We start from the raw sequence: 27828 nt of genomic DNA on the forward strand, positions 1-27828 counted from the left end.
TGGGCAATCGGATGGCAGCTAAAACGGTCATAATTAAAGATTATTATGAGATTTAGCTCAAGAACACCGTTTTTTTAAAAAAAAAACAAAAAAAAAGTCAACCATTTTGGATGCTTGGACTTCAACTCCCAGAATTCTCCAGCCTGCCTTGGCTGGGGAATTCTGGGAGTTGAAGTTCCACCTATCCTAAAACGGATAACTTTGAGAAACACTGGGTTTGAAAATGATTTAGTAAACTACACCATAAATAAGTCTTAATCTGGAAATGTGGGATTCTTTTGCGGGCTATCCAAATCGTTTTAAATTTCTGCCTCCTAAGCAGTGACAGAATATTATTTATTATATATTTATAATATTATATTATAATACAAATATAAATATTATAATATTTATTATGTATTATAAATATATTATTATTTATATGAGAATACTTTATATTCTCATATAAAGTGAGGCAGCCTCAAATCGCCCTAGAAACATTTTTCCAAGTATTTGATACTATTTTTTTTTTAAAGCGTGAGCCAGCTTTGTATAAATGATAATTTATAAAGCACAGTTTCATGCATTTACCTTATGCATCTGAAAAAGCCCAAACCCAGCAGCTATATATCATTAACTAAGGGCTGAAAAGTTACTTTTTGGGAGTACCTCTTTATTGCTAAAGCGGCAGACGATCCCAAAAATGAGAAACAAGATCCGTATGGTTTCGACATATGCTTCGAGATTTCAGGCATCGATAAAAGAGAATTTCCTCAATTATTTGCACAATCTGGAACTCGGCAGTTTATGAAATAAAACAAGACGGGGCCATAATTGTTCTGGAAGCTTAGCGTTATTTCCTTCCAGAATTTCTAATTTTGTTCTGTTAATATAAAACGGTTTCTATTTTGTTCTGTTCGTTAATTCCGTTAGGTTTTCCCCCCCTTCCCCGAATCGAACAAGGATGCTAACATTTAGAAAGAGCGAACGGTTCATTTCAGGAAAAACGTGAAATTTCCCACCCATTTTTAAGTTGGAAGCAACTTTAAAAGAAATTTGGCTCTTTTTGGACTTTTAAAAACGCCTAATGTGAACTAGAGTTGATAGGATATTGCCTGGAAATATCCAGTATTTTTTTTTTTTTTTTAAAGAACGTGTCTTAATATTTTTGGTGGATGGAAAACTTTTGGTGGAGTTTATTTTATTTTATTTTATTTTGCCTGGTTTATATTTAAAGAACATTGAAGTGATCCTAAATTGCCGTCAGCTGTCCTTGAATTCCAGCTAAAGGATTTCTGTTCATGTTAACGGTTGTCTCCTTCACAATAATGGCGAAATTCGCGCTGTAATATTGTATATTATACGCATTTGAGATGTCGTCATTGTTGACGTGGCAAAACGGCTGCAGAAGCGAGGCATCAAAATATTCCTGCAGCAAATCAGGCAAAGGACGGGAAATATTGAGTTCTAATCTTTGCACTAATTGGATTAGAAACATCATCTTCAGTTTCCCTTACCCTGTGAAACTTGAACGTGGCACGTCCCTTCCTGGAAAAATGAACCAAGCCTGAACAAAATCACCCACAACTTTACATAGTGGGGTTAATATTGTCTTAAAAAGAGTAGAAAATGGATTTATTTTCTTAATAAAGAATAGCTTACTTTTACAAACTCTTGAGAGTTTTTTTCCCCCTTCCCTAGACTTTAAACCGCCAATATTCACTCATTTCCATAATTCCCTAATCAAGATTTGCTGCATTTCACATAATCGGAAGGCAGGACACGTAGTCCTCGACTTAGAACCGTTCGTTTAGTGACTGTTCGAAGGCCACTCAACGAAGAGTTTATGATGACAGAACGACGCTAAAAAAAGGAACTTAACGACCGTTTCCCACACTTGCAGCAACCCCCGTGGTCATGTGATCATCGTTTGGGTACTTGGTGACCGACTCGTATTTATGACGGTCGCAGTGTCCCAGGGTTACGTGATCTCCCTTTTGTGACCTTCTGACAAGCCAATGGGGAAGGCAGTTTCACTTAACAGCCATGTTGCTAACTACATCCTGAGCTGCACATACGGGTAAGACCTTGTTTTGCCCCAGCTACGGACCCCAAAGAACGCAGCACACACAAGTCTATACAAACCTTAGTTTACTAAATTAAACCAGTATTTTTCAAACAAAGGCTGTTAATTAACTTTCTTAACAGCCTACAAGAAGCCAAAGAATAAATAATCGTAATCTTACTGTGGTTGGCAGAAAGCCCACAAGCAAATTGCAGAGAACTAAGATCAAGACGTGAAGGAGAGTGAACTAAAGTTGTTCCCTACAAATTGCTTCAGTCGGCGTTCCTCCTTAAATAGGCTAAGGGAGTGGCCAATTAGCCCCAAGCCTTACTTTTGTGGAGACCTCCACCTGAGGAACCACTCCTGCCTTTTGGCAGCTCTGCACGCCTGTGCATCGAGAAGAGGCTCCTCCTCTTCGTCCTCTTCACTTATGGGAGCTTCTGGAGGTTCTGAAGGCCCTGGCTGAATCCCCGCCTCTGGCACCACATCTTCTCCAGCCTCCTTACTGTCCGACTCGAGCGCCAGCTGCACAGGCTACTGGCGCAGCACCACACCAGCCTCCTCGCTGTCTGAATCAGCTACTAGCTGCACAGGCCGCTGACGGGCCCCAACAGTCCTTGGCTTACAACTGGTTGGTGAAATGACCAAAGTTACACAACAGACCCACCTGTCTCTCAAGGTATTTATGCCCTGGTTCTGAAGGCCACAACCCCACCGTCACACAACCACATTCCAACAACCATTGGTGGCCCTTTGCGGCGTCCCGCAAACCCCTTAACCCCAATTTATAACATTTTTGCTGAAAACCAGTGTTTTGCCAAAATCAGCCCATAGTGAACACGGGCTCACTTAATGACTGAGAAGTTTGCTTTATGACAGCAAGGCCATAAAGACGGGTCTACTTACCTGGTGAGCCACATTATGACCATCATGACTTAACGACTGTAAGCTGAGGACTTCCTGTACCGTGGCTACTATAGAGATTGCGAAAGTAGAAATATCTTTTTAAAGATATTTAATTTTATGATGTTTGTGTGTCTATATTTTTCTTGACTGTACACCGCCTTGAGTCCTACGGGAGAAAGGCGGTATAGAAATATAATAAATAATAAATAATAATAATAATAAAGCATCCAAATCAACACCAGCAACTTTTAACCTGAGCAGAAACATGGGGAAAAAATGGAAGTTCCTGGCAATAAGCAAACTAAACCGTAAGATACAAAAATCATCTTTATTGAACTACATCATTTTCATTTATAGCAGAAATAACAAAAAGGTTTTTTTTTAATCTGGAGCGCAGAACCGTCTGCTTCGGTGCCAAAAACGGACTCCTAGAAACATTATATACGAGATTCTCGGAGAAGACGGGAGTCAATTCTTTGCAGGGTCCCCGCAATTTCCTCGACTTCATACCTTTGCCGTTAACTCTAGCCACCTTTGATAATAGAATAGTAAGATTCCTATTGTGTGAACCTGGCTGTAGACAAACAAGCATTAAAACATAGGGGAACGACCCCTGGAACCTTCTAGAACAGTGTTTCTCAACCTTGGTAGCTTGAAGATGGGTGGACTTCAACTCCCAGAATCCCCCAGCCAGCGCTGCTGGCTGGGGGATTCTGGGAGTTGAAGTCCACCCATCTTCAAGCTTCCAAAGTTGAGAAACACTGCTCTAGAATTTCTGTTCTAAATTACAATTTTATTCCTTACCCTCTAGTACCTACAAGCGTGTCCAACCTTGGCAACTTTTTAAGATTTGTGGACTTCAAGTCCCAGAATTTTAAGACTTTGGGACTTTCGACTCCCAGAATTCCCCAGCATGTCAGCCTGGCTGGGGAATTCTGGGAGTTGAAGTCCACTTGTCTTAACAACTTGTTGAAATTGGACTTCCCTGCTCGAGTATATCGTGTAAGGGCTCTCCAATTGCAAGCCATAATTAATTCTCCGATCAGAGCCAAGATATAACTTCCCCTCCTCTGTGTGTGTGTTGCATCTATGTGCATGCAAAAAAAAGTCAAATCATGTTTTATAAGCACAGCTACAAAACCATTTACAGTCTTCGTGTTTGGGTCTAATAAGAGGAACTCTGTTCATTCTTGTAACCTGGTCCGTCTTGGGGAATCCTGCTTTGAAGCGGCCAAGAGAATCTGAAAGACACAAGGAGACACGTTTCAGGAAAGAAAAAGAAAAAGAAGGAGAAGGAGAAGGAGAAGGAGAAAGAAAAAGAAAAAAGAAGAAAAAGAAAGAGAAAAAAAGAAAGAAAGAAAGAGTCTGTAGTACAGTGGACTAAAACACAGTTATTAACATCTGCTGCTTGCAATTACTGCAAGTTCGAATCCCACCAGGCTCAAGGTTGATTCAGCCTTCCATCCTTTCAAAGGTAGGTAAAATGAGGACCCAGATTGTGGGGGCAATAAGATAACTTTGTATAAAATATACAAAAGTATGAAGGCTATTGCTTAACGCACTGTAAGCCACCCTGAGTCTCCGGAGAAGGGCATATTAATTAAAGCAAAAAAAGAAAAAGAAAAAAAGAAAAAGAAAAAGAGAGAAAGACGGAGGGAGGGAGAAAAATAAAGAGAAAAAAAGAAAGACGGAGGGAGGGAGGGAGGGAGAAAAAGAAAAAGGGAGGGAAGGAAGGAAGGAAGGAAGAAAGAAAGGCAGGGTGGGAAGGAAGGAAGACAGAAGGAAAGACAAAGAAATAGAAAGGGAAGGAAGAAAAAGGGAAAAGAAAGAAGGAAAGAAAGAAGGAAGAAAAAGGGAGGGAAGGAAGAAAGAAAAGGGAAGGAAGGAAGAAGGAGGGAAGGAAGGAAGAAAAAGAGGGAAGGAAGGAAAGAGGAAGAAAAAAGAAAAAGGGAAGGAGGGAAGGAAGGAAGAAAAGGGAGGCAGGGAGGGAAGGAAGGAAGGAAGGAAGAAAGAAGAAAAGAAAAATAAAAAGGGAAGGAAGAAAAAGGGAAGGAAGGAAGGAAGAAAGGAAAGACAAAGAAAGACAGAAAGAGGAGGAAGAAAAAGGGAGGGAGGGAAGGAAGGAAGAAAAAGAAAAAAGGGAAGGAAGAAAAGGGAGGAAGGAAGGAAGGAAGAAAAAGAAAGGGCGGGAAGGAAGGAGGGAGGGAGGGAAGAGAAAGAAAGAAAGAAAGAAAGAAAGAAAGAAAAAGAAAGAAAGAAAGAAAGAAAGAAAGAAAGAAAACGGGTAACAAGAACGCAGCCTTACAACATAACACACCCATCCAGCACCAGACATCTCCTGACACAGTTTCCCATTAGTTTTCTTTTCAAGTAAGCTTTTTTCAAATAATATAAATATAAGTACTTTTGTTGCCACATGGAAACCGCTTCTGAATTTCATGCTTGATATGGGAAAAAATGTAACTTTGACTTTGGGTTTTACAGATTAGACAGATAGATCTTTATAGAGATGACTTGTTTATATTATTATGGAAAAACAAAAAAGCTGTAATTTGAAGTTTTATTTTACTACAACAAAGGGACGTCGGAAGTCAATGCTTTTTTCTTTCTTTTTCCTACCCTTCCCCACTTCCCTTTCCTCTTTCCCTTCCTTCCTTCATGTTCCTCTTTTTACTTTTATATTTTATAATACTTAATAATTTAATAAAAAATGTTTGAAAAAAGAAAAGCTCAGAGTGTAGAATCCTAGCAGTTTCGAAAACCTGCATGTGCGAGTAGATTAATGGGTACCACCGGTGGGAAGGCAACAATGTTCCATGGGCCTTTGCCATACAGGTAGCCCTCGACTTACAACAGTTCATTTAGTGACTGTTCGAAGTTACAAAGGCACAGAAAAAAGTGACTCAGGACCATTTGTCATACTTAACGACCATCCCAGCATCCTCCCCATGGTTATGTGATTAAAATTCGGACGCTTGGCAACTCCCTCATATTTGTGACCGTTGCAGTGTCCCGGGGTCACGTGATCCCGTTTTGTGCCCATCTGACAAGCAAAGTCAACGGGGAAGCCGGATTCACTTAACAGCCGTATTACTAAGTTATCAACTGTGGCGTTTCGCTTAACAACAGAGGCAAGAAAAATCGTAAAGGGGGCAAAACTCCTTTAACAAATGTCTCATTTAACAACAGAATGTGGTCGTAAGTAGAGAACTTGACAAGCCCTCCACTTGTAGTCCTCCACTTACAACCGTTTGTTTAGCGACCATTCAATGTTACAACGGTGCTGAAAAACAATGTGACTTATACTTATGTCCGTCACGGATCCTTCATAGTGAGGTGAACAAAATCAGGCAGTTGGTGCGTAGGAGGGTCGCACTGTCCCGGGGTCACGAGATCCCCGTTTTGCAACCTTCTGACGAGCAAAGTCAGTTGGGGGGGGGGGAGCCGGATTCACTTAACAAACAAAAGATTTTTCAACCCTGAAGCGAGCCTGGCTGAGACCATCTTTCACGATTGCCGCAAGGCAAAGGGGGAGAAAGGACGGGGGAGAATCTTAGATAGTTTGGCCTGGCCGTCAAAAGAAAAAGTTTTCCTGTGGGAACCAAGGTCATTCCAAGAGGTGGCTGAGAAAAGGAGGAGTGGAGTAACCAGGCAACCTGCCAGCACCACTATTGGACAATGTGACCGATGACCTGGGGGGGGGGAGGGGGAAATAACCCTAACCCTAAAAGAGGATGGAAATATCGGTGCGTCTTCTACACCGAATACGGCCATTTTTGGCCTCCCAAAACCCTGCCCCGCATATCCCGTTTTTGCCAAAAATGGACCCATTTTTTGCAAAAATGGGATGCACAGAGGGTTTGGGAGGCCTGCACAGTGCTCCTGGGGGTCGGGGAGGGCAAAAAACGGACGCGCAGAGGCCAAAAACTATTTTTTTTCTTGTTTTCCTCTTCAAAATCTTGGCGTGTTTTATACACCAGTGCGTCTTATAGTCCGAAAAATACAGTAGGTGAAAACGAGAATTTTCAGAGTCGGTTTTTACCAGACACGTGCCAATATGATGTATCCGATAAATTGTTCTTTGAGGAATCTACCTGCCTCGGAGTTCTGCTTTCAATGGGTGCATTACTTGGAACGCTGACAGGATTCACTTAACAGCTGAAAAGCAGAAGGTTAGGGTTTTTAACTGGATTATTTGTCCAGTTTTTAATGGGATTATTTGTCCAAACTGGAAATACTGTTCTGAGGTAAAGCAAGGAAATGAAGCCAGAGGCTCAACAGGAGAGACAATTAGGAGGGTCAACCTGGCCATCGTTCCTACCTTCCTTTAATGATCAACATCGGCATCTTCAAACTGTCCCGTAACTACTGGGGCCGCGTCGACTTCCATTCCATCTGAAAGCAAAAACAGCAACGGAATTGTCATGGCCGCCATCGGAGTCTAAATCATGAAACTCGAGCTAAGCTTCAAAAGAAATCCAGTTATTTATTAAGAGCTTCATGTCCGCACGTTCCCAAATGAAGCCAGCTCTGACCCTATGTAATTTACCCTCCAATTATGACCTTGTTTCCCCCCTCCCCCCCAGGGTGTGTCATCAATCACATTCGGTTATAGGTCACTCCCCTCGGCTGCTGTAAGTAACCCTGGGATACAGCCTTGAGAGAGATAAGCGTGGAACAGAGATGAGAGGGTGGCTCACTTGGCCTTGGAGGAAACTGGGGAAGGGCAGATTCAGTCCGGGTAAGGCTTTTCAGGATTAGTAAGGCCTGCAGACAGGGAGGAGCAGGAAAGACAGAACTCAGGAGAAGAGCAAGGATCACCCTCTCCTGATCCTAGAGCACAGAGAGAAGAAAGAAGCGAGAACAACGCAGACTGAGCTGGCTAGGAGGGAGGAGAGTGCCCTGCCCCCCTTCACAAGGCACACCTGGGGACTGAGCTGTAAGGAGGTGCTGATGGGAGGGGAATTTGTTGGTTCCCCTAGCACATATGTGCTAGTCGTTCCCGACTCTAGGGGACGGTGCTCATCTCCGTTTCAAAGCCGAAGAGCCAGCGCTATCCGAAGATGTCTCCATGGTCATGTGGCCGGCATGACTCAATGCCAAAGGCGCACGGAACGCTGTTCCCTTCCCACCAAAGGTGGTCCCTATTTTTCTACTTGCATTTTTTACGTGCTTTCGAACTGCTAGGTTGGCAGAAACTGGGACAAGTAACGGGACCTCACCCCGTTACGCGGCACTAGGGATTCGAACCGCTGAACTGCCGACCTTTCGATCGACAAGCTCAGAATCTTAGCCACTGAGCCACCGCATCCCTTATGACGCCAACTACTTAGGGGTAGGTAAATGCAGATTATTTGAGAAAATAAAAAGAATATTAAAGGCAGCAAGTAACTTCTGTTCCAGAACCTTCTGTAATTCCGTCCACTTATAGGGCACAAATAATTCAGGTAGTCCTTGACTTAATAATTGTTTGTTTAATGACTGTTCAAAGTTACAAGGGCACTGAAAAAAGGGACTTATGACCGTTTTCCACACGTACGACCATTGCTGCATCCCCGTGGTCACGTGATCAAAATTCAGACGCTTGGCAACTGACTCATATTTATGACGGTTGCAGTGTCCTGAGGTCATGTGATCCCCTTTTACGACCTTCTGACAAGCCAAGTGAATGGGGAAGTCAGATTCACTTAACAACCATGTTGTAAACTTAACGACTGCAGTGATTCATTTAACAACCGTGTTATAAATTTAATGACTAGTAATTCACTTAACAACCGTTATAAACTTAATAACTGCAGTGATTTGCTTAACAACCGTGTTATATACTGAACGACTACAGCGATTTGCTTAACAACCATGTTATAAACTGAACTGCAGCGATTCGCTTAACAACCGTGTTATAAACTTAACGACTGCAGCAATTTACTTAACAACTGTTATAAACTGAACGACCGCATCCCAATCCCGATCATCAGATGGAAGCAGAGTTAGTTGAAAACGATCAGGCGGATTTCTCTACTACTCGACACAAGAAGAGACTTGTGTGGAACGGCAAAAATCGCTTGCTGAGTTTGGAGGCGCCTGCCTTAAATCCTGACGGGAAACGGCCCTTCAAACATTCCAAAATCGCCCAAGAAAAGCCGCGAGCTGAATTCGTACCTTCAAAGTCCCTCAGAGTATCTTCCGTTCGCACCCCAGCCATGTGGTACTGAGTGCTTATGGACTGGGCCAGCATGCCCTCCAGCCTTTCCAAAGTCGCCTGACCCTCGGCTGTTAAACGCGACAAGCCTTCCTCGTACGTGTAGAAGGACGGGATATCGCCTTGACCAATTTCTGTGCCAAGAACAAAATCCGAAATGCAGGTTAGCCTTAAAGCAGGGGTCCCAAATTTGTGGCCGGCCAGAGGGCGCACGTCCATATGGCCCCACTTTCACAAGTTGTTGTGGCCTGTCGCGCCGCGAACCCCTCCGGCAGCTGAATCGAGGAGGAGGAGCGTGGGAGTCAAGGTCAGCATCAAGGCAACGTGAGAGCTCCGAGGGGGAAGAGGGAATGGAGCTGGCAGAGAGAGGCGGAGCCTGGGACATCTGTCAGCCCTCAGATGGAGAGTCAACAGCCCCCAGGCCTGGAGGTAGCTGATGAGGAAGAGGAGGAACAGCTGGGTCCAGTGCCTGACATGCAGATGCACAGAAAGCAGAGGAGAGGAGAGCAGTGGAAATCTATGGGCCGGTCCTTGGGACAGAAGAGCCACTGCTGCTAGCAAAGCCCCACCCTAACTCTGGGGATAAAAGGCAGGGGGCGGGGATGAATAGATGTGACAGACAACTATTCATCTTCCGGCTGGCCGGACTTGTTAGCCTGCGGTGAGAACTTTTTGCCGGGGCTGCCAGCGCTCCTAACACTGTTAACTTCAGAGGGTTTGTCGTTTGGGGAGCTGGGTCAAAACACGAGCGTTGCCGTAAGTATTCGCGGTCCCACTCATGCGAGCCTCATTGCTCGCAGCCCCGCTCGCATGACTGTCACTGTGCAGGCATAAAACCATCCCCTCTTTCCCCCCTCCCACTGCTCTGGGCCGCCAACCTGAAAAGTTTGGGGAACTCCGCCTTAAAAGAGAACCCAACAGGGTCTGGTCACGTGATCAAAATTCAGATGCTGGGCGATTGACTTGCATTTATGACCGTTACAGCGTCCCGGAGTCAGGTGATCCCATTTTGCGACCTTCGGATGAGCAAAGTCAATGGGGAAGCTGGATTCACTCAACAAGCATGTCACTGACTTAACAACGGCAGTGATTCGCTTAACAACTGTGACAAGAAAGGTCGTAAAATGGGGGACAAGTCACTTAGCAAATGTCCCCCTTAGCGATAGAAATTTTAGCCTCAATTTATGGTCGTAAATCCAGGACTACCTGTATTACTTTCCAGGAATTATCAAGTCACCTGATTCTATTACCTATATTTGTGGTGACGGTTGTTCAGCTAATGGCGCAGTCATTAAGCAAAAACCACAGTTATTAAGTGAGCACTGCAGTCATTAAGAAAGTCTGTTTTTCCCAGTGGACGTTGTTTGCCAGAAACTCGAAGTCAACATCAGAAGCTAGTAAAACAACACACAAAGGCACATGACCTTAGAGCAGTGTTTCTCAACCTTGGCCAATGGACAAGGTGTGGACTTCAACTCCCAGAATTCCCCAGCCAGCTGGCTGGGGAATTCTGGGAGTTGAAGTCCACACCTCGTCCAGCGGCCAAGGTTGAGAAACAGTGCCTTAGAGCATGGCAAACCGCCATAAATCCAAGCCAAGCACCCACAATACGATCACATGACCCCCCTGGACGAAGGGGGTGTTTGGAAACGTTCAAAGAGGTCATAAGTAGCTCTGGGAAAGTCCGTAACTTCAAGCAGTGAGTAAGCGAGCAGTCGTTAAGTGAGGACTACCTTCCAGACTAAAACAATGATTAATCAATGAATGTCTGGAGATTCTCCATCATCCGTGGTTGCCCCAAAGGTGCTCTTTTTCAAGAGATAAGTGGACTTCCTTGGTTTTTCTTTGAAGACGTTTCGCTTCTCATCCGAGAAGCTTCTTCAACTCTGACTGGATCAGAGGTGGGTTTCAGCAGGTTCTGACCGGTTCTGGAGAACCGGTAGCGGAAATTTTGAGTAGTTCGGAGAACCGGTAAATACCACCTCTGGCTGGCCCCGTCCCCGTCTATTCTCTCCCTCCTGAATCACAGCTGATCGGGAGGAAATGGAGATTTTGCAGTATCCTTCCCCTGGAGGGGGGAAGGAATGGAGATTTTACAGTAGCCTTCCCCTGGACTGGGGAGGGAATGGAGATTTTACAGTAGCCTTTCCCTGGAATGGGGAGGGAATGGGAATTTTGCAGTAACCTTCCCTTGGAGTGTGGAGGGAATGGAGATTTTACAGTAGCCTTCCCCTGGAATGAGGAGGAAATGGAGATTTTGCAGTATCCTTCCCCTGGAGGTGGGAGGGAATGGAGATTTTACAGTATCCTTCCCCTGGAATGGGGAGGGAATGGAGATTTTACAGTAGCCTTCCCCTGCCATGCCCACCAAGCCACGCCCACAGAACTGGTAGTAAAAAAAATTGAATCCCACCATGATGACGAATGGAAGGATTTATATTCCTTGCAGTCATCTGGTCATTTGCATCCTTTTTGAGGATCGTTGAGGCCACTTGGAGGTTTGTCTGTCTCCTCAAGGTCACCCAAGCGGTGCAAATGGGTGTGGAGCAGTGCTGGGCTACTACCAGTTCGTCCCAGATCGGGCGAACCTGTAGCGGCGCCAGGAAGCTCCGCCCACCCACCCGGACGTCTCTGCGCATGTGCAGAAGGGTTGCGCCCGCCCGCCCGCCAACGAACCAGTAGCAACCAAAATTGAACCCCAACTACTGGTGTGGAGCCTTCTTGGAACTGCTGAAAGGATTGTGTTGTGGAACTGTGCTTCCAGCAATTCCAAGAAGGCCGACACCCAGTTGCACCACTCAGGTGACCCGGAGGCCACAGACAAACCTCCAAGTGGCCTCAACGGCCTTCTAAAAGGATGCAAATGACCAGCTGTCTGCAAGGAGTATCAATCCTTCCATTCCCCACCATCCAGTCAGAGCTGAAGAAGCTTCTTAGGATGAGAAGCGAAACGTCTTCAAAAGAAAAAAAACCAGAAAGTCCACTTGCCTCTTCAAAAAAAAAAAAAAGGGTCCTTTGGGACATTAATCAATGAACCTTTTTTTTTTTCTTTTTCTTTTTGGTAAGGATACAAAACTGCCAGTTAATGGGGCCTAACCTGGATCAAGGTCAACGGGAAACAGGGTGGATAAAAATCAATGACTTTTTTTAAAAAAATCAAGAAAATCAGATTTTTTTTTATTTAAATCGGATTTTTTTGATTTAAATCGGATTTTTTGAGGTAAAAATCTATCGTAAGATAGTTTTCTATTTAAGATACATAAATAATTTAGTTTATTCAGCATGAAATGGAGGTTAGTTATGTAGCATGAGGCTGTATATTCTGCAACACTGGGACTATCGGTGAGTCAACAGTGGGTCAAAGGAGGAGCAGAGATGACAGTTGCTCTTTAAAAATTAGGATTTAAATCGAGTTGATTTAAATCAAGCCTTTTTACTAGTGATTTAAATCATGATTTAAATTGTGATTTAAATCAACTCGATTTAAATCAATTCCACCCTGACGGGAAATGATGGCACATTGTTGGCACGCCAATCCCACCCACTCACCGTGAGCCTCGACGTCATATTCCTCGCCATCGTAATTGCCGTCGGAGTCTTCGTCCTCCGGATCGGGGTGCAGGGCCTGGCATTCGCACATGGCAGTGAACATGGCTTCCACTAAGGTTAAAACACAGGTGCAAAATTGACTTCGCTCGGAGACTGCTCCATAAACGTATTGTCAGCCTCCGCTCTTTCATTGCTTACTTGCTCGGCTGCTATGAAACGGGGGGGAGGGGGGAGCTATTGGAATTCTTGGGAGGGGGGAAGCGAGCTGGAGGAAAACGAAAGTAAAACTTTGGATGATTTACGCTGGACAGTTGTAGGGGGGATGCTTTCTATATGTGATTTTTCGCGCCTTTGCTTCAGACCTTGCTTTTCTTTGACTGCACTCAGTGCTTATCCAGTAAAAGTTACCTTTCTCTATGAAAATGGAGCTGGGGGTTTTCTTTCTTGGATAATGAAAGGAGGCCATCCTGACACTCTTTTTTCCAGACATTTGACAACTGACATGTGTTGATGACGATTGCCACGTCCCGGGGTCACGGGATCACCTTTCGTGACTTTCCCAGCTCGTTTCCGACAGTCAATGGGGATTTGGGGGGGGAGGGGGGAGCCAGATTTGCTTTTTTTTTTATGCACTTTTTTTTTATTGAAAAGTTTTACAAAAAACAACCAGATTTGCTTAATGACCAAACGATTCACTTAACAACTGCAGCGATTTGCTTAACAGTTGTGGCAAGAAAGAGCTTAAATTTTGGGGTCGCTGTTCACTTAAACCACTGTCTTGCTTAGTGGTGGAAATTTGGGGCTCCACTGTGGTCGTAAGTCGAGGACTACCTGTACTTGCCCCGTGGGTTTAAAATCTACGAAGGAGGAGGATATATCAAAGAGTTATAGAGTTTGCTTGCCAGTTAAGATGGGTGCCAGTGGTTAAGGCAAGAGAAGGTGAGTTCTAGTCCTACTTTAGGCATGAAAGTCAGCTGGGTGACTTTGGGCCAATCATCAGGAGACGGTGAGTTCTAGTCCTGCCTTAGTTATAAAAGCCGGCTGGGTGACTTTGGGCCAATCACCAGGAGACGGTGAGTTCTAGTCCTGCCTTAGCTATAAAGCTGATGTCAGTCCTGGAAGCCATCTTTTACTTTGGATCTCCAGAGCTGCCACATTTAGTGCTGTGGGAAACTGGGAGGGGGGGGGGATTGTATGGAGTAGGGGAGATATCTAGCCATAATAACATTCTTTCCTCTTGAGAGTCAAGGACATCCTGCCCTGCATCTGGAGTGGTGTGACTGGGAGGCAGACTGGGACGGTGCATTGATTGGACCGTGTGATGGACATTTGGGAGCAGGGGAAGGGATTTGGGCTTTCTTTTGGGTGGGGAAAACCTGGAAGCTTTCAGATCCGGGTTTTCCCAGATGTGCCAATATGACATCTCTAATAAAATGGAACTTTGAGGAACTTCTAGCCACGGAGTCTTCTTTTGTTGGGAGAGTTACCTGGAACCCTGACAGCCAGCTGGGTGACTTTGGGCCAATCACCAGGAGATCTTGAGTTCTAATCCCGCCTTAGGCATGAAAGCCGGCTGGGTGACTCTGGGCCAATCACCAGGAGACGGTGAGTTCTAGTCCCGGTTTAGGCATGAAAGCTAGTTGGGTGACTTTGGGACAATGACCAGGAGACGGTGAGTTCTAGTCTCGCCTTAGCTATGAAAGCTGGCTGGGTGACTTTGGGCCAAAGTCTCTTTCAGCCCAACTCACCTCACAGGGTTGTTGTGGGGAAAATAGGAGGAGAAAGGTATACTTGCTTATGTTTGCCGCCTTGAGTTATTTGTGAAAATAATAAAGGCAGGATATGAATGAATGAATGAATGAATGAATGAATGAATGAATGAATGAATCAATCAATCCATCCATCCATCCATCCATCCATCCATCCATCCATACATACATACATACATACATACATACGGGTTTGACTCCCTCCATCCCTCCTCTCATCCAGAATATAATCTCCAAGCCAAACTAGTGTTGTCTTTTTTTCCCTACTTACACGCTGATTTGTCGCCGGGTACAAATCGGAATTCCGAGATGGGTTCAAGCTCATCGTCACTCTCCTCTTCTCCCTCCTCCGGAATGGGACTTTCTCTGGATTCTTCTACTAAGAAATCAAGAACAAAGATGCACGTCAAGGAACCTGGCATTCCTGCCTCGCTTCTCCAAGAAAGTAGGACCACCTGGGAGCTCCTGCTGTCATTTCCAGCGAAGACAGCTAATAGCCAGGGAGAATCATTAAAATCCAATTAACTGGGTGTAACTCACACAATTTTTGGTTTCTATTGGGAGAAATGAAAGAAAAAAGGGAAGAGAAAGAAAAAGAGAGAAAGAAAGAGAAGGGCGGGGAGAGAATGAAAGGGAGAGAAGGGAGAAAAAAGAGAAAGAGAGAGGGAGAAAAAGAGAAATTCAAGAGAATAAAGGACTAGAAAAAAGAGAAAGAAAGAAAGAAAGAAAGGAAAAAAAGGAAGACGAAGGAAGGAAGCAAGCAAGCAAGTAGGGAGGGAGGGAGGGAGGGAGGGAGGGAAGGAAGGAAGGAAGGAAGGAAGGAAGGAAGGAAGGAAGGAAGGAAGGAAGGAAGGAAGGAAGGAAGGTCAGTCCCAAAGTTGCTTTTTCAGGAGGCCACTGGACTTTCTTGTTTTTCTTTGAAGACATTTCGCTTCTCACCCAAGAAGCTTCTTCAACTCTGACTGGATAGTGGGAAATGGAAGCTGAAGAAGCTTCTTGGTTGAGAAGCGAAATGTCTTCAAAGAAAGTCCAGAAAGTTGACTCCTGAAAAAGCACTTCTGGGACAACCATGACCTGGATGACTTGAGAATCTCCATAGACATCGATGGAGGCAAAGAGAAGATTCCAGAGAATAAAGGACTAGAAAAAAAAGAGGTTGACTCAGCCTTCCATCCTTCTGGTAAACTGAGGACCCAGATTGCTGGAGGCAAGATGCCGACACTGTAAACTGGTTAGAGAGGGGCTGGAAAGCACTGTGAAGCGGTATATAAACCTAAGTGCCATTAGGGAAGGAGAGAGGGAGGAGATGTGGTGGCACAATGATTAAAAGGCAGTATTGCAGGCTGACTCTGCCAACTGCCAGGAGTTCGATCCCGACCGGCTCAAGGTTGACTCAGCCTTCCATCCTTCCGAGGTGGGTAAAATGAGGACCCAGATTGTTGGGGGCAAGAGGCTGACTCTGTAAACCGCTTAGAGCGGGCTGTAAAGCACTGTGAAGCGGTATATAAGTCTAAAGTGCGATTGCTAACTAGACCAACTTACCTTCAAACTTTGCATTCACCATGACGTACAAATGTTCCCACGGGTAGGTATTCAAGTCCCTGGAGATGGCATGTAAACTTATGATGGGATAGTCCAATGAGAACCCAAGGCCTGAATCTGCTATCCATGACAGACGACTAAGAATGCAAAGCAACACAAAAAAAAAAAAGTTGTAACTGAGTTGATGAGAACAGAATTTTACACCAAACTACTCATACATCACAGTTCACATCGATCTGAGCCATAACAGCAGGGTGGATTTGATTTAAATCGAGTTGATTTAAATTACAATTTAAATCCTGATTTAAATCACTAGTAAAAAGGCTTGATTTAAATCAACTCGATTTAAATCATAATTGTTAAAGAGCAACTGTCATCTCTGCTACTCCTTTGACCCACTGTTGACTCACCGATAGTCCCAGTGTTGCAGAATATACAGCCTCCTGCTACATAACTAAGCTCCATTTCATGCTGAAGAAACTAAATTATTTATGTATCTTAAATAGAAAACTATCTTACGATAGATTTTTACCCCAAAAGTTTTTTATTAAAATAAATTCGATAAAAATCAAAAAGATCTGATTTAAATAAAAAAAATCTGACTTAAATAAAAAAAATCCGATTTAAATCAAAAAAATCTGATTTTTTTAAAAAAATCATTGATTTTTATCCACCCTGCATACCAGTCACATATTTGATTATTTTTTTAAAGCTGCTACAGAATAAAACCTGGATCCAAGACACAGATGCTCATGGATACAGGAGGCAGGAGTATCAGTCGGGATTATACAGAAGAGGGATTCAGTGCTGGGCCAGTCACCCTTTCTCGGGTCAACCAGCCTCACAGGCTTGTTGCCGCGGAGAAAATAGGAGGAAGAAACTGTGTGGTGTACGTTCTCCATCTTGAGTTATTTATAAAAATAATAAAGGCTGGATACAAATAAATGAAAAATTAAAAAAAAAGATTTATTTGCCACTTTACATACCATCAAACCAATATAAAATAAAGTTATCCACCGGAAATCATTAGACTGTAACCATCTAAAACAGAAAGAGCTATAACAATGAATGATGGGCCTGGCAATTTTTCCTATTGTTGTGACCCAACAGCTAGGATTTCAGACACACATCTTTAAGGGTTTACACATTTTTCCACGTATATCCTGAGATCACTTAGGGCCATCATAGCTACTGTAGCTTAAAGGCAGAAGCAACCTGTGTTTCAATGACATTTACAGGTAGACACAGGTGGCCCGGCCTTCAAAGTCCAAGAAATCCCCAGCCAATACAGTGGATTCTGGGAATTGAAGTCCCATACATTTGCCAAGTTTGAACAATACTGGGTTAAACTGCAAGGATGCCACATGCTTGGACATTATGAGCTTCAAATATCTATCCAGCTATCTCTTATCTATCTGTCTGTCTGTCTGTCTACTGTATCTATCTACCTATCTGAATTTTCTATATCATCTATCTCCCATCTATCTACCTCCCATCTATCTATCTGTCTATATCCCATCTATCTATATCCTCTCTATATCTATATCCTATCTATCCATCCATCCTTCCACATTCCATCTATCTATATATCCTAACTATATCTATATCTATATCCTTTCTATCTATCTATATCCTATCTATCTATATTCTATCTATATCTATATATCCTATATATCCTTCCTTCCTTCCTATCTATCTACCCTGTTTCCCCCTAAATAAGACATCCCCTGATAATAAGCCCAATTGGGCTTTTGAGTGCATGGCAATAAGGCCAATCACTTATTTCAGGGTTCAAAAAAATAGGGGTCTTATTTTCAGGGAAACACGGTATCTATCTATCTATCTATCTATCTATCTATCTATCTATCTATCTATCTATCTATCTATCTATCATCTATCTGTATTCTTTCTATATCATCTATCTCCCATCTATCTACCTCCCATCTATCTATCTGTCTGGCTATATCCCATCTATGTATATCTTCTCTATATCTATATCCTATCTAGCCACCTATCCATCCACATTCTATCTATCTGTATATCCTAACTATATTTATATACTATCTGTCTGTCTATATCCTATCTATATCTATACCCTATCTAGCTATCCATCCATCCATCCATCCATCCATCCATCTATCTGTATTCTTTCTATATCGTCTATCTCCCATCTATGTACCTCCCATCTTATCTGTCTATATCCCATCTATCTATATCTTCTCTATATCTATATCCTATCTATCCATCCACATTCCATCTATCTATATATCCTATATCTATATCCTATCTGTCTGTCTATATCCTATCTATATCTATATCCTATCTATATATCCTATCTATCCATCCATCCATCTATATCCTATCATCTATCTATCTATCTATCTATCTATCTATCTATCTATCATCTATCATTTATCTCATCTATCTTTTATCATCATCTGTCTGTCTATCTATCATCTATCTATCATCTCTTTTATCATCATCATCATCTATCTTTGTCTGTCTGTCTGTCTATCTATCTATCATCTATCTCATCTATCTTTTATCATCATCTATTTGTCTGTCTATCTATCATCCATTATCTATCCATCCATCCATCCATCTCTATTTAACATCCTATCACCTACATCTACAGTATCATACCTCTCTTTATATCTATTTATCATCTATATCTATCCATCCATCTATTCTCTCTCTCTCTCCCTCATCCATCCATCCATCCTATATATATATATATCCTATCTGCCTGCCTGCCTGGCCCTTTTTATTTTTACAAATCAACTCAAGGCAGGGGGAGAACATACCCAACATCCTTTCTTCCTCCCATTTTCCCCACAACAAGAACCACCACCCTGTGAGGTGGGTTGAGCTGAGAGAGAGAGAGACTGGCCCAAAGTCACCCCATTATTACAATTATGATCTGATGAATGCAATTAAGCGACCCAATAGCAGCCTTTTGGGGTGGGGGTGGGGGTGGGGGGGACCACGTAGAAAACGGCATCCAGGGCGGTCCGTCCATTCTTGCCCATTGGAACTGCGATCCTATTGTGGCAGGAGGCGGTTTCCGAGCTGCAAGGGGCCCCATCTGGAGGGCGCCAGGTTGGAGAATCTGACCACGGATGAAATCCACCGGCCCGGCCTCCTCTTCCTCCGAAAAAAAGGCCGATTTTAGGATGATTCCTCCGCCCTTCCAGTGGCAGGGAGTTCCGCAGGTCTCTCCTCGTTGTAGGTATATATCTATAGGCCCCTCACCTCTCCGCGATGAAGAGGCTGCCGGTGCCCAGGCCGCGTCCCGCGAGCACGGCCTCCGTATCGGGTTGCCGCAGCCGGATCGCCTCGCTCGGCTCCGGGATGCGCTTCAAGAAGCTCATAGCGAGCGCCAGGCCTATCCCCGAGCAGGGAGACACAGGAAGTACAACCCGCCCCAGGATGACCCCAGACGCTCCGCCGTTTCCTTCCGCCGTCACCATAGAGGAGAGTGGGGGAGAGAGAGAGAGCGCCCCGCGCGCCTACGGTTGTCACCATAGAGACGGAAGGACGGCGCTCCCCGGCGGCGATTGTGGCGGTGTCACGTGACTTTCTCCCCGCCTATTCTATCCCTCCTTCCCTCCATTTATCCCTCCTTCCCTCCCTCCATTTATCCTTCTATCCATTTATCCCTCCTTCCATTTATCCCTCCCTCCATCTATCCCTCCTTCCTTCCCTCCAATTATCCCTCCCTCCATCTATCCCTCCACCCCTCCATTTATCCCTCTCCCTCCCTTCATATATCCCTTCTTCCCTCCATTTATCCCTCCACCCCTCCATTTATCCCTCCCTCCCTCTGTCCCTCCTTCCCTCCATTTATCCCTCCCTCCCTCCCTCCATCTATCCCTCCTTCCCTCCATTTATCCCTCTCCCTCCCTCCATCTATCCCTCTCTCCCTCCCTCCATCTATCCCTCTCTCCCTCCCTCCATCTATCCCTTCTTCCTTCCATTTATCCCTCCACCCCTCCATTTATCCCTCCCTCCCTCTGTCCCTCCTTCCCTCCATTTATCCCTCCCTCCCTCCCTCCATCTATCCCTCCTTCCCTCCATTTATCCCTCTCCCTCCCTCCATCTATCCCTCTCTCCCTCCCTCCATCTATCCCTCTCTCCCTCCCTCCATCTATCCCTTCTTCCTTCCATTTATCCCTCCACCCCTCCATTTATCCCTCCCTCCCTCTATCCCGCCTTTCTTCCATTTATCCCTCCACCCCTCCCTCCCCTGTTCCCTCTCTCCCTCCCTCCACCCCTCCATTTTTCCCTTCCTCCATCCCTCCCTCCCTCCATCTCTCCTTAGTTCAAGGTTGTTTCTTTCCTTCATTAATTTCCAACCGTTGTTCCTTGTCTTGTCTCCTGCTGCTTTGGAGAATAGGTTGGTTCCCTCTTCTTCATGGCAGCCCTCAAATACTGGAAGACTGCTATCACGTTACTCCTAGTCCTTCTTTTCACTATACTAAACATACCTAATTCCTACAACTGTTTTTCATATGTTTTAGCCTCCAGCCTCCTAGCCTGTCATCCTCATCTATCATCTCTATTTTTCTGTCTATCTATAAAACTTCCTTCGTAGGACTTTGTAATTCCTTAATTTGAGATAGTCGGGGCAACTGGATGAAGCTGTGCAGTTGCTGGCTGGATGCCCTTCCTGACGCCTATGCGAAGTTCACAGTGCATTTTGTGATTCTATTCCTTCCTTTTCCGCTGATTTTTTTAAAAACTGCCCTTACTAACTTCAGGACTTCAAGTTTTCAACTATCTGCAAATCAGATTAAGCTGCAAATCTTTTATGACAGGATGTCAAAGCAGACAAAAGGATATCTTTACGTCTTTTCCGATTGGTACTCAGTGCATCGGCTTATTTAAATGTTTTTTTTTATTATTATGACAATTTACATGTCATATTTATATGAAAGAAAGGACAGCAGATATTATAAACCAAAACATGATGAAAGAAAAAAAAGTTACACAATCAGGCCTCTGAGCTTTTTTTTTTTTTTTTTTTAAAGGCCGCAGGCCCAGTTTATACACTAAAAGTTCTGACCAGACCATAGTGAGACAACACTGAACATTTCGTTAACAAAAATATTGGCACCCGCCATAACATTTTTTTAAAAAACTTCAATTTACAAGGAATACAGTATTTAAACAGTCATGTACTGCAAAGTTAAAAACACCAGCTGTTAGTCAACAGCAGTTAACCAGTTTTGTGGGCTGAGAGAATTAGAACATTCTAGATCAGTGATAGCAAACCTTTTCGTCAGAGCCGCGACCAGGAAGAGGAGCTGCCCAGGGGGCATGCGCACGCCAAATAAGGAACTTCCGGTTTCTGGCACGCACATGCGCACCAACCAGCAAGTCTTCTGGTTACTGCCGTGCATGCGCACGCACTGATCAACTGGCCAGCACGCATGATCACGCTGGAAAATGGAAGACCAGCTCTTCTGGTTTCCAGCACTGCCGCACGCACAAAGGCCAGTGGATTGTCGCGTGCGCATGCGCGCCAGAAACCCGGAAGGGGAACAGGTGATGCCATGCGTGCCAGGCAACATGGCTCCACATGCCACTTTTTTTTTTTTTTTAAATTTTGATTTATATGCCGCCCTTCTCCGGAGACTCAGGGCGGCTTACAATGCGTTAAGCAATAGCCTTCATACTTTTGTATATTTTATACAAAGTCATCTTATTGCCCCCACAAACTGGGTCCTCAATTTACCTACCTTAGAAAGGATGGAAGGCTGAGTCAACCTTGAGCCTTGGAGAGATTTGAACCAGCAGTAATTGCAGGCAGCTGTTCTTAATAACAGGGTGCTTAGACCACTGTACTATCAAGGCTCTTGGGGCACGCATGCCATAGGTTCGCCATCACGGTTCTAGATCAAATGAAAAAATAAAGCGAGCTCCAAATTTTGTACACTATGAAGAGACATCCTGTTCTCTCCACCAAATTATCTCTTTTTCTCTCCAAATCTCCACTTTGAATACATCATTTCCAAAAAAAGAGAAAGAAAGAAAAGCAACATGAAACATCCATATGAGAGGGCAGTACAGGAAAAATTTGAAGGGTGCGACAGGTAGACAACGCACACCTGTAGATGGAAAACTGCACATCGGTTTCCTAATTAGTCTCCACCAATTTGAGAATGAGACACTCAATCCTGGGATGGGTTGTGTATTTACAGATTCTTGTCCACCCCAAAAAGTGTATACCGCGTGCGTAAAAATCCAGAATGTATTATCCTTCAAAATCACAACTGACTCATATTTTTCTTTAAAGGAAATCAGGTCACGAGTTTTAAACAAGGCTTAGCAGAAGTTCTTAAGGGATGAGAGTGAATCAGTTGAGGATAAGAAGGTTCAAAAAATGTTACAGTAGTGGCCAAAATTGTGGAAACTTTTTGGGAAAAGTGTATTTTTGAGGTTTGATGGCTAATAACACCAGAATTCTCCTCTTCTCTTCTCTTCTCTTCTCTTCTCTTCTCTTCTCTTCTCTTCTCTTCTCTTCTCTTCTCTTCTCTTCTCTTCTCTAGTTTTAAGATAATCATATTCCACTGCTGGAATGGCTTGGGAATAGCCCAGACCTTAATCCAATTGAAAATCTATGGAGCCGACTAAAGAAATTTGTTAGTCAGAAGCGACTCAACAATAAAACCCAGTTAATAGAAGCCATCATTCAATCTTGGTTTCACATTAGAACAACTGCAGAACTCAAAGATTTGGTTCACTCCATGGGAAGATGTTGTAAGGCCATCATTCATGCTAAAGGTTACCCAACTAAGTATTAAATGACATGGAAATAATTTTTGTATATCTCGTTTTTTTCTATGGTGATCATATTTGTAGATCTCATTTTTTCCCCCCGTTTCACTTTTCTTCTTTATACTGTAACTGCTATTCTAACAGCAAATCCTTCATAAAAGTTATTGCATTAAATTCTTGGTTGAATTATCTTCCCATTGATATATAATTTTATGGTATTACTCCAAAAAAAAGTGGTGTTATTAGCTAGTTTTAGAAAATACACTTTTCCCAAAAGGTTTCCACAATCTTGGCCACTACTGTAGTTATGCACTATTATTCTCCAGGCTCAGGTGTGCTACCCAGGTGTTTTCCTTGCCTCCCCTCCTGTGTTGCTATCAATTCTTAGTAATGGGTGTAGAGGTAGTCCTCGACCTATGACCACAATTGAGCCCAAAATTTTTGTTGCTAAGCGAGACATTTCTTGCTACAGTTGTTCAGCGAATCACTGCAGTTGTTAAGGTAGAGAGATCATTAAGTAAACCTGGCTTCCCCATTCTGACCTTTCTCGTCAGAAGGTTACAAAGGGTAACTCCGCAACACTGCAACCGTCATAAATATGAGTCAGTTGCTGAGTGTCTTAATTTTGACTGCCTGACCTGCAACAGTGCAACGGTGCAATACTGCAACGGTGTGAAAAATTTCAGTGCCGTTGTAACTTCAAACGGTCACTAAACAAACTGTTCTAAGTCGAAGACTTCCCGGAGTGATAAATCCTGCAGTTTGCAGAAAGGTGGACTTGATGATCTCCAAGCTCTCTTCTCTCATTTTAGGATTGAACCATCCTTTGTGGGACTGAAATCCAGACTTAAGACCACTTCCAAAGGAGAATATCTTTGCAAATGGAAAAACTCAAAATTCTGATTCAGGAAAAAACCCTGCTAGATTATATATATATATATATATATTCTAAATACAGAACTGTGGAGGTAATGTAACTGCCACAGAAGGGGGAAAAAGATAACCCAAACTGAATTATTTTCTACAGACAGGAAGCACCCAGTCCAAAAATCTCAGGGAAGAAACCTGAAACAGCAAGATAAGGTAGTCCTTGACTTACAACCCCAATTGAGCCCCAAAGTTTCTGTTGCTCACAGTTGTAAGTTTTGCCCAGGGGTGAAACGCTCCCAGTTCGGACCGGATCGCCCGATCCGGTAGCGATGGCATCAGATGGTTCGGAGAACTGGTAGCAAAAATCCCTGCGGCCCCCCTCTCCACCTTTTTTTTTTTTAACTTTTAAAAGCATTTTTTCTACAACCTCTTCCGACGAAAAAATGCTTTTAAAAGTAAAAAAAAAATCCTCTGATGATCGTGCGGCTTAGCTGGGATCGTCAGAGGCTTTTCAAAGCATTTTTTTCTGCAACCTCTTGGCCGGAGAGATGGTAAAAAAAAATGCTTTAAAAAGTCTCTGACGATCCCAGCTGAGTTGCCTAATCGGCAGAGAGGCTTTTCAAAGCATTTTTTAAAAAGCCTCCCTGACGATCCCAGCTGAATTGTGTGATCGGCAGAGAGGCTTTTCAAAGCATTAGAAAAAATGCTTTGAAAAGTTAAAAAAAAAAAAAGTTCTCCACGCCCACCCAGTCACATTACCCCCCCTACCAAGCCACGCCCACAGAACCAGTAGTAACAAATTTTACATTTCACCCCTGGTTTTGCCCCGTTTTATGACTTGTCTTGCCACAGTTATTAAGTGAATCACTGCAGTTGTTAAGTAACACGGTTGTTGAGTGAATCCGTCTTCCCCATTAACATTGCTTGTCAGAAGGTCGCCAAAACGGGATCACATGACCCCCAGGACTCCACAACTGTCATAAATATGAGTCAGTTGACAAGCCTCTGAATTTTGATCGCCATGGGGATGCTGCAACAGCCGTAAGAATGAAAAAATGGTCGTAAGTCACTTTTTTCAGCACCGTTGCAACTTCGAACAGTCACTAAGCGAATGGTTGTAATTCAAGGAGTGCAACTGGATGTAAGCTAGTAATGTTACTATTATAGTAGCATACTACTATCACTAGTAGTAACTATTACTACTAGTAATGTGGAGATCGCAACATTCCCCCTCCCCAGTGGTGGGATTCAAATAATTTAACAACCGGTTCTCTGCCCTAATGATTTCTTCCAACAACCAGTTCACCAAACTGCTCAGAAAGTTAACAACCGGTTCTCCCGAAGTGGTGCGAACCAGCTGAATCCCACCACTGCCTCTCCCACCCCTGGAATACCAGCAAAAGAATAATTTCTGAAACAAAATTACTGGGTCATGTTGAAAAAAATGGTAGGCCCAGCCAGACCAAGGTGGAACTAGCCAATTTTAAATCCAGATAGCTGTGTTTTCCCCATCCAGAGTAAATTCTCCAGTGTGGTCAGAGATGGAATTCAGCCGGTTCGGGCGACAATCCGTTGGCCCCTGTCCTTTATTTCCTGCTTTGTAGCTCATCTCAATCGCGCGGCACAGCTGATTTCCGCCCCCTCCTCGCTGTTACTTACCGCTACGGACTTGGAAGGTAAGCAGCTGAGCTTTTAAATGCTCCATTTTCAAGCGCCGTTAAGTGCTCACCAAACCGATTGTTAAACGGGCAGCATTCTGAGTGTGGTCATTAATCGAGGACTACCCCATGCTGGCTGGGGGAATTCTGGGAGCGGAAGTCCATGCATGTTAAAAGTTCCCAAGGTTGAGAAACACCGATCAAACGTTTTCGTTTGAAAATGTTTCTCATCCGAGAAGCTTCTTCAGCTCTGACTGGATGGTGGGGAATGGAAGGATTTATACTCCTTTATAGGCCAATCACAGTTGGCCAATAAAAAAATTATATTCTATTCTATTCTAACATCTGGAAAGGCAGTCTTTTTTCTATTGTAGAAATGTAGAATGTAGAAATTTGTATTGTAGCAATGGAGCCAATTATGTCTGCAAGGAACATCAAAAATAAAAACTGAACTTGGGACTCAACCAAACTGAACCACTGTTATGTATAGAGAAGGGGATATTTTCATATCTTCTGTCTGAAAAAAAAAGAGATCCTTCTACAATTATTAGGAGACACAAATTTATGCAAATTCAACGCTGCAGCTTTCTGGAGTCTTAAAAATTAAAGAGGAATTCTTTCAGTAGGGATGCAAGTTTCTTGCTGGACCATTTAAATATTTAGCATCGGAAGGATTTTAGCTATCGACTTCTGAATTTTGCTGCTCTCTCATCAAGCTCGGGCTTCACGACTTTGGATCCAGAGATTTCCCCCTTGAAACATTTGGGAAGCATGCATATCTTAAATGTGCATTGCACATTAATATTTGCGTTGTATTCTTGATGAACCTATCTTCCTTTATGTACACTGAGAGCATATGCACCAAGACAAATTCCTTACGTGTCCAATTACACTTGGCCAATAAAAAATTCTATTCTATTCTATTCTATTCTATTCTATTCTATTCTATTCTATTCTATTCTATTCTATTCTATTCTATTCTACTCTACTCTACTCTATTCTACTCTATTCTACTCTACTCTACTCTATTCCTTATTCTATTCTATTCTATTCTATTCTATTCTATTCTATTCTATTCCTATTCCTATTCCTATTCCTATTCCTGGAAGGGAGGGTGACATTTTCCTCTTGGACTTGACCTATCAAATCCCAATGACAGGAAGCCCAATAAATTCGTGATGAGAAAATGAGAGGTTATCAGAGTTGAATGTGGCCTTTTTCTGTCCTATTCATCCTGGTGTCAAGTTTCCAAAAGATGCCCTAATTCATTCATGAGCAATGATCCAAACTTCAAAGGAAATATATTCATTTATTAGGAGCACCATTCCGGCAATACTCGGATGCAGTTAGGACTGATCCTATGTAGATTTACGTTCCCTTATGACCCTGTCTCTCCCCTCCTCTCTGGCCATGTCATAAATCACATTCTCCAATTAACCACTTCGGCTGGCTGTGAAACCTAACACCCTCCTTCTGATTGCGGTCAGGAAGAATGTATGGAATTCACTTCAGTTCTCCCTCCCTCCTGCTCATGGCAACTTGAAAGCTTTGCAAGTTGACACCTGGACTTTTCTGCCCTACTAATTTATTTATTTACAGTAGTGGCCAAAATTGTGGAAACCTTTTGGGAAAAGTGTAATTTTGAGGTTTGATGGCTAATAACACCACTTTTTTTTTTTTGGAGTTTCAAGATAATCCTATTCCACTGCTGGAATGGCCTGGGAATAGCCCCGACCTTCACCCAATGGAAAAATCTATAGAGCCGACTAAAGAAACTTGTCAGCCAGAAGCGACCCAGCAATAAAACCCAGTTAATAGAAGCCACCATTCAATCTTGGTTTCACATTAGAACAGTTGCAGAACTCAAAGACTTGGTTCACTCCATGGGAAGACGTTGTAAGGCTGGAATTCATGCTAAAGGTTACCCAACGAAGCATCAACTGACATGGTGGTAATTTTTGCATATCTCGTTTTTTTCTATGGTGATCATTTTTGTAGATCTCATTTTTTCTACGCGTTTCCCTTTTCTTCTTTACACTGCAACTGCTATTCTAATAGGAAATCCTTCCTAAAAGTTATTGCATTACATTCTTGATTAAATTATCTTTCCATCAATATATAATTTTATGGTACTACTACTCCAAAAAAAAGTGGTGTTATTAGCTAGCTTTAGAAAATACATTTTTCCCAAAAGGTTTCTACAATTTTGGCCACTACTGTTAACACTGCAAAAATAAAAAACGGCACCCCTGTCTCCTACTCACAAGTCCCTTCACTGCCTATGGGCAGTGGGATAACAGAAGACAGTAGTCTTCATCTAACAACCACCATGGAGCCCAACATTTCTGTTGCTAAGCGAGGCAGTTCTTAAGGGACTTTTGCCCCATTTTTACAACTTTAATTCCTCTGCCTTTCAGGGAAATGACTTTTTATCTATTTTTAAATGGTTAAACGTGCCAGTTAGATAGTCCTCGACGTACAAGTGAGCCAAACATTTCCGTTGCTAAACAA

The 27828-nt window shown here is 43.3% G+C and overlaps 1 protein-coding gene across 3 annotated transcripts; it reads right to left on the reverse strand.

The window, feature by feature from the left end:
* Positions 1-3259: 3259 nt before the first annotated feature.
* CLNS1A (chloride nucleotide-sensitive channel 1A) lies at positions 3260-19579 on the reverse strand. 3 transcript variants are annotated; one of them, XM_060684765.2, is made up of 7 exons: positions 19262-19579; positions 16010-16146; positions 14739-14846; positions 12699-12809; positions 9110-9283; positions 7272-7345; positions 3260-4191 (listed from the first exon to the last, which is right to left on the reverse strand). In XM_060684765.2, the coding sequence occupies exons 1-6, from the start codon at positions 19477-19479 to the stop codon at positions 7278-7280; spliced, it is 816 nt and encodes a 271-aa protein (XP_060540748.2). In that variant the 5' UTR covers positions 19480-19579; the 3' UTR covers positions 3260-4191; positions 7272-7277. The 3 variants fall into 3 exon arrangements, with proteins under 3 accessions (XP_060540748.2, XP_060540749.1, XP_060540750.1); XM_060684766.2 differs by having other exon boundaries at positions 14739-14843; positions 19262-19450; XM_060684767.2 differs by lacking the exon at positions 9110-9283 and having other exon boundaries at positions 14739-14843; positions 19262-19450.
* Positions 19580-27828: the final 8249 nt, after the last annotated feature.

This window comes from Pantherophis guttatus, chromosome 5 (assembly GCF_059756535.1).
Source record: "Pantherophis guttatus breed Tessera chromosome 5, ASM5975653v1, whole genome shotgun sequence".
Lineage (NCBI taxonomy): Eukaryota > Metazoa > Chordata > Lepidosauria > Squamata > Colubridae > Pantherophis > Pantherophis guttatus.

Bases quoted from the DNA above. Each gene is read 5' to 3' on its own strand.
- CLNS1A (XM_060684765.2), bottom strand. From the start codon at position 19,479: ATGGTGACGGCGGAAGGAAACGGCGGAGCGTCTGGGGTCATCCTGGGG. The intron at 16,147-19,261 runs GTGAGGGGCCTA...TTGCATTCTTAG, and splicing joins AGCCTCTTCATCGCGGAGAG to TCGTCTGTCATGGATAGCAG. The intron at 9,284-12,698 runs GTGAGTGGGTGG...TTCTTGGCACAG, and splicing joins ATATGACGTCGAGGCTCACG to AAATTGGTCAAGGCGATATC.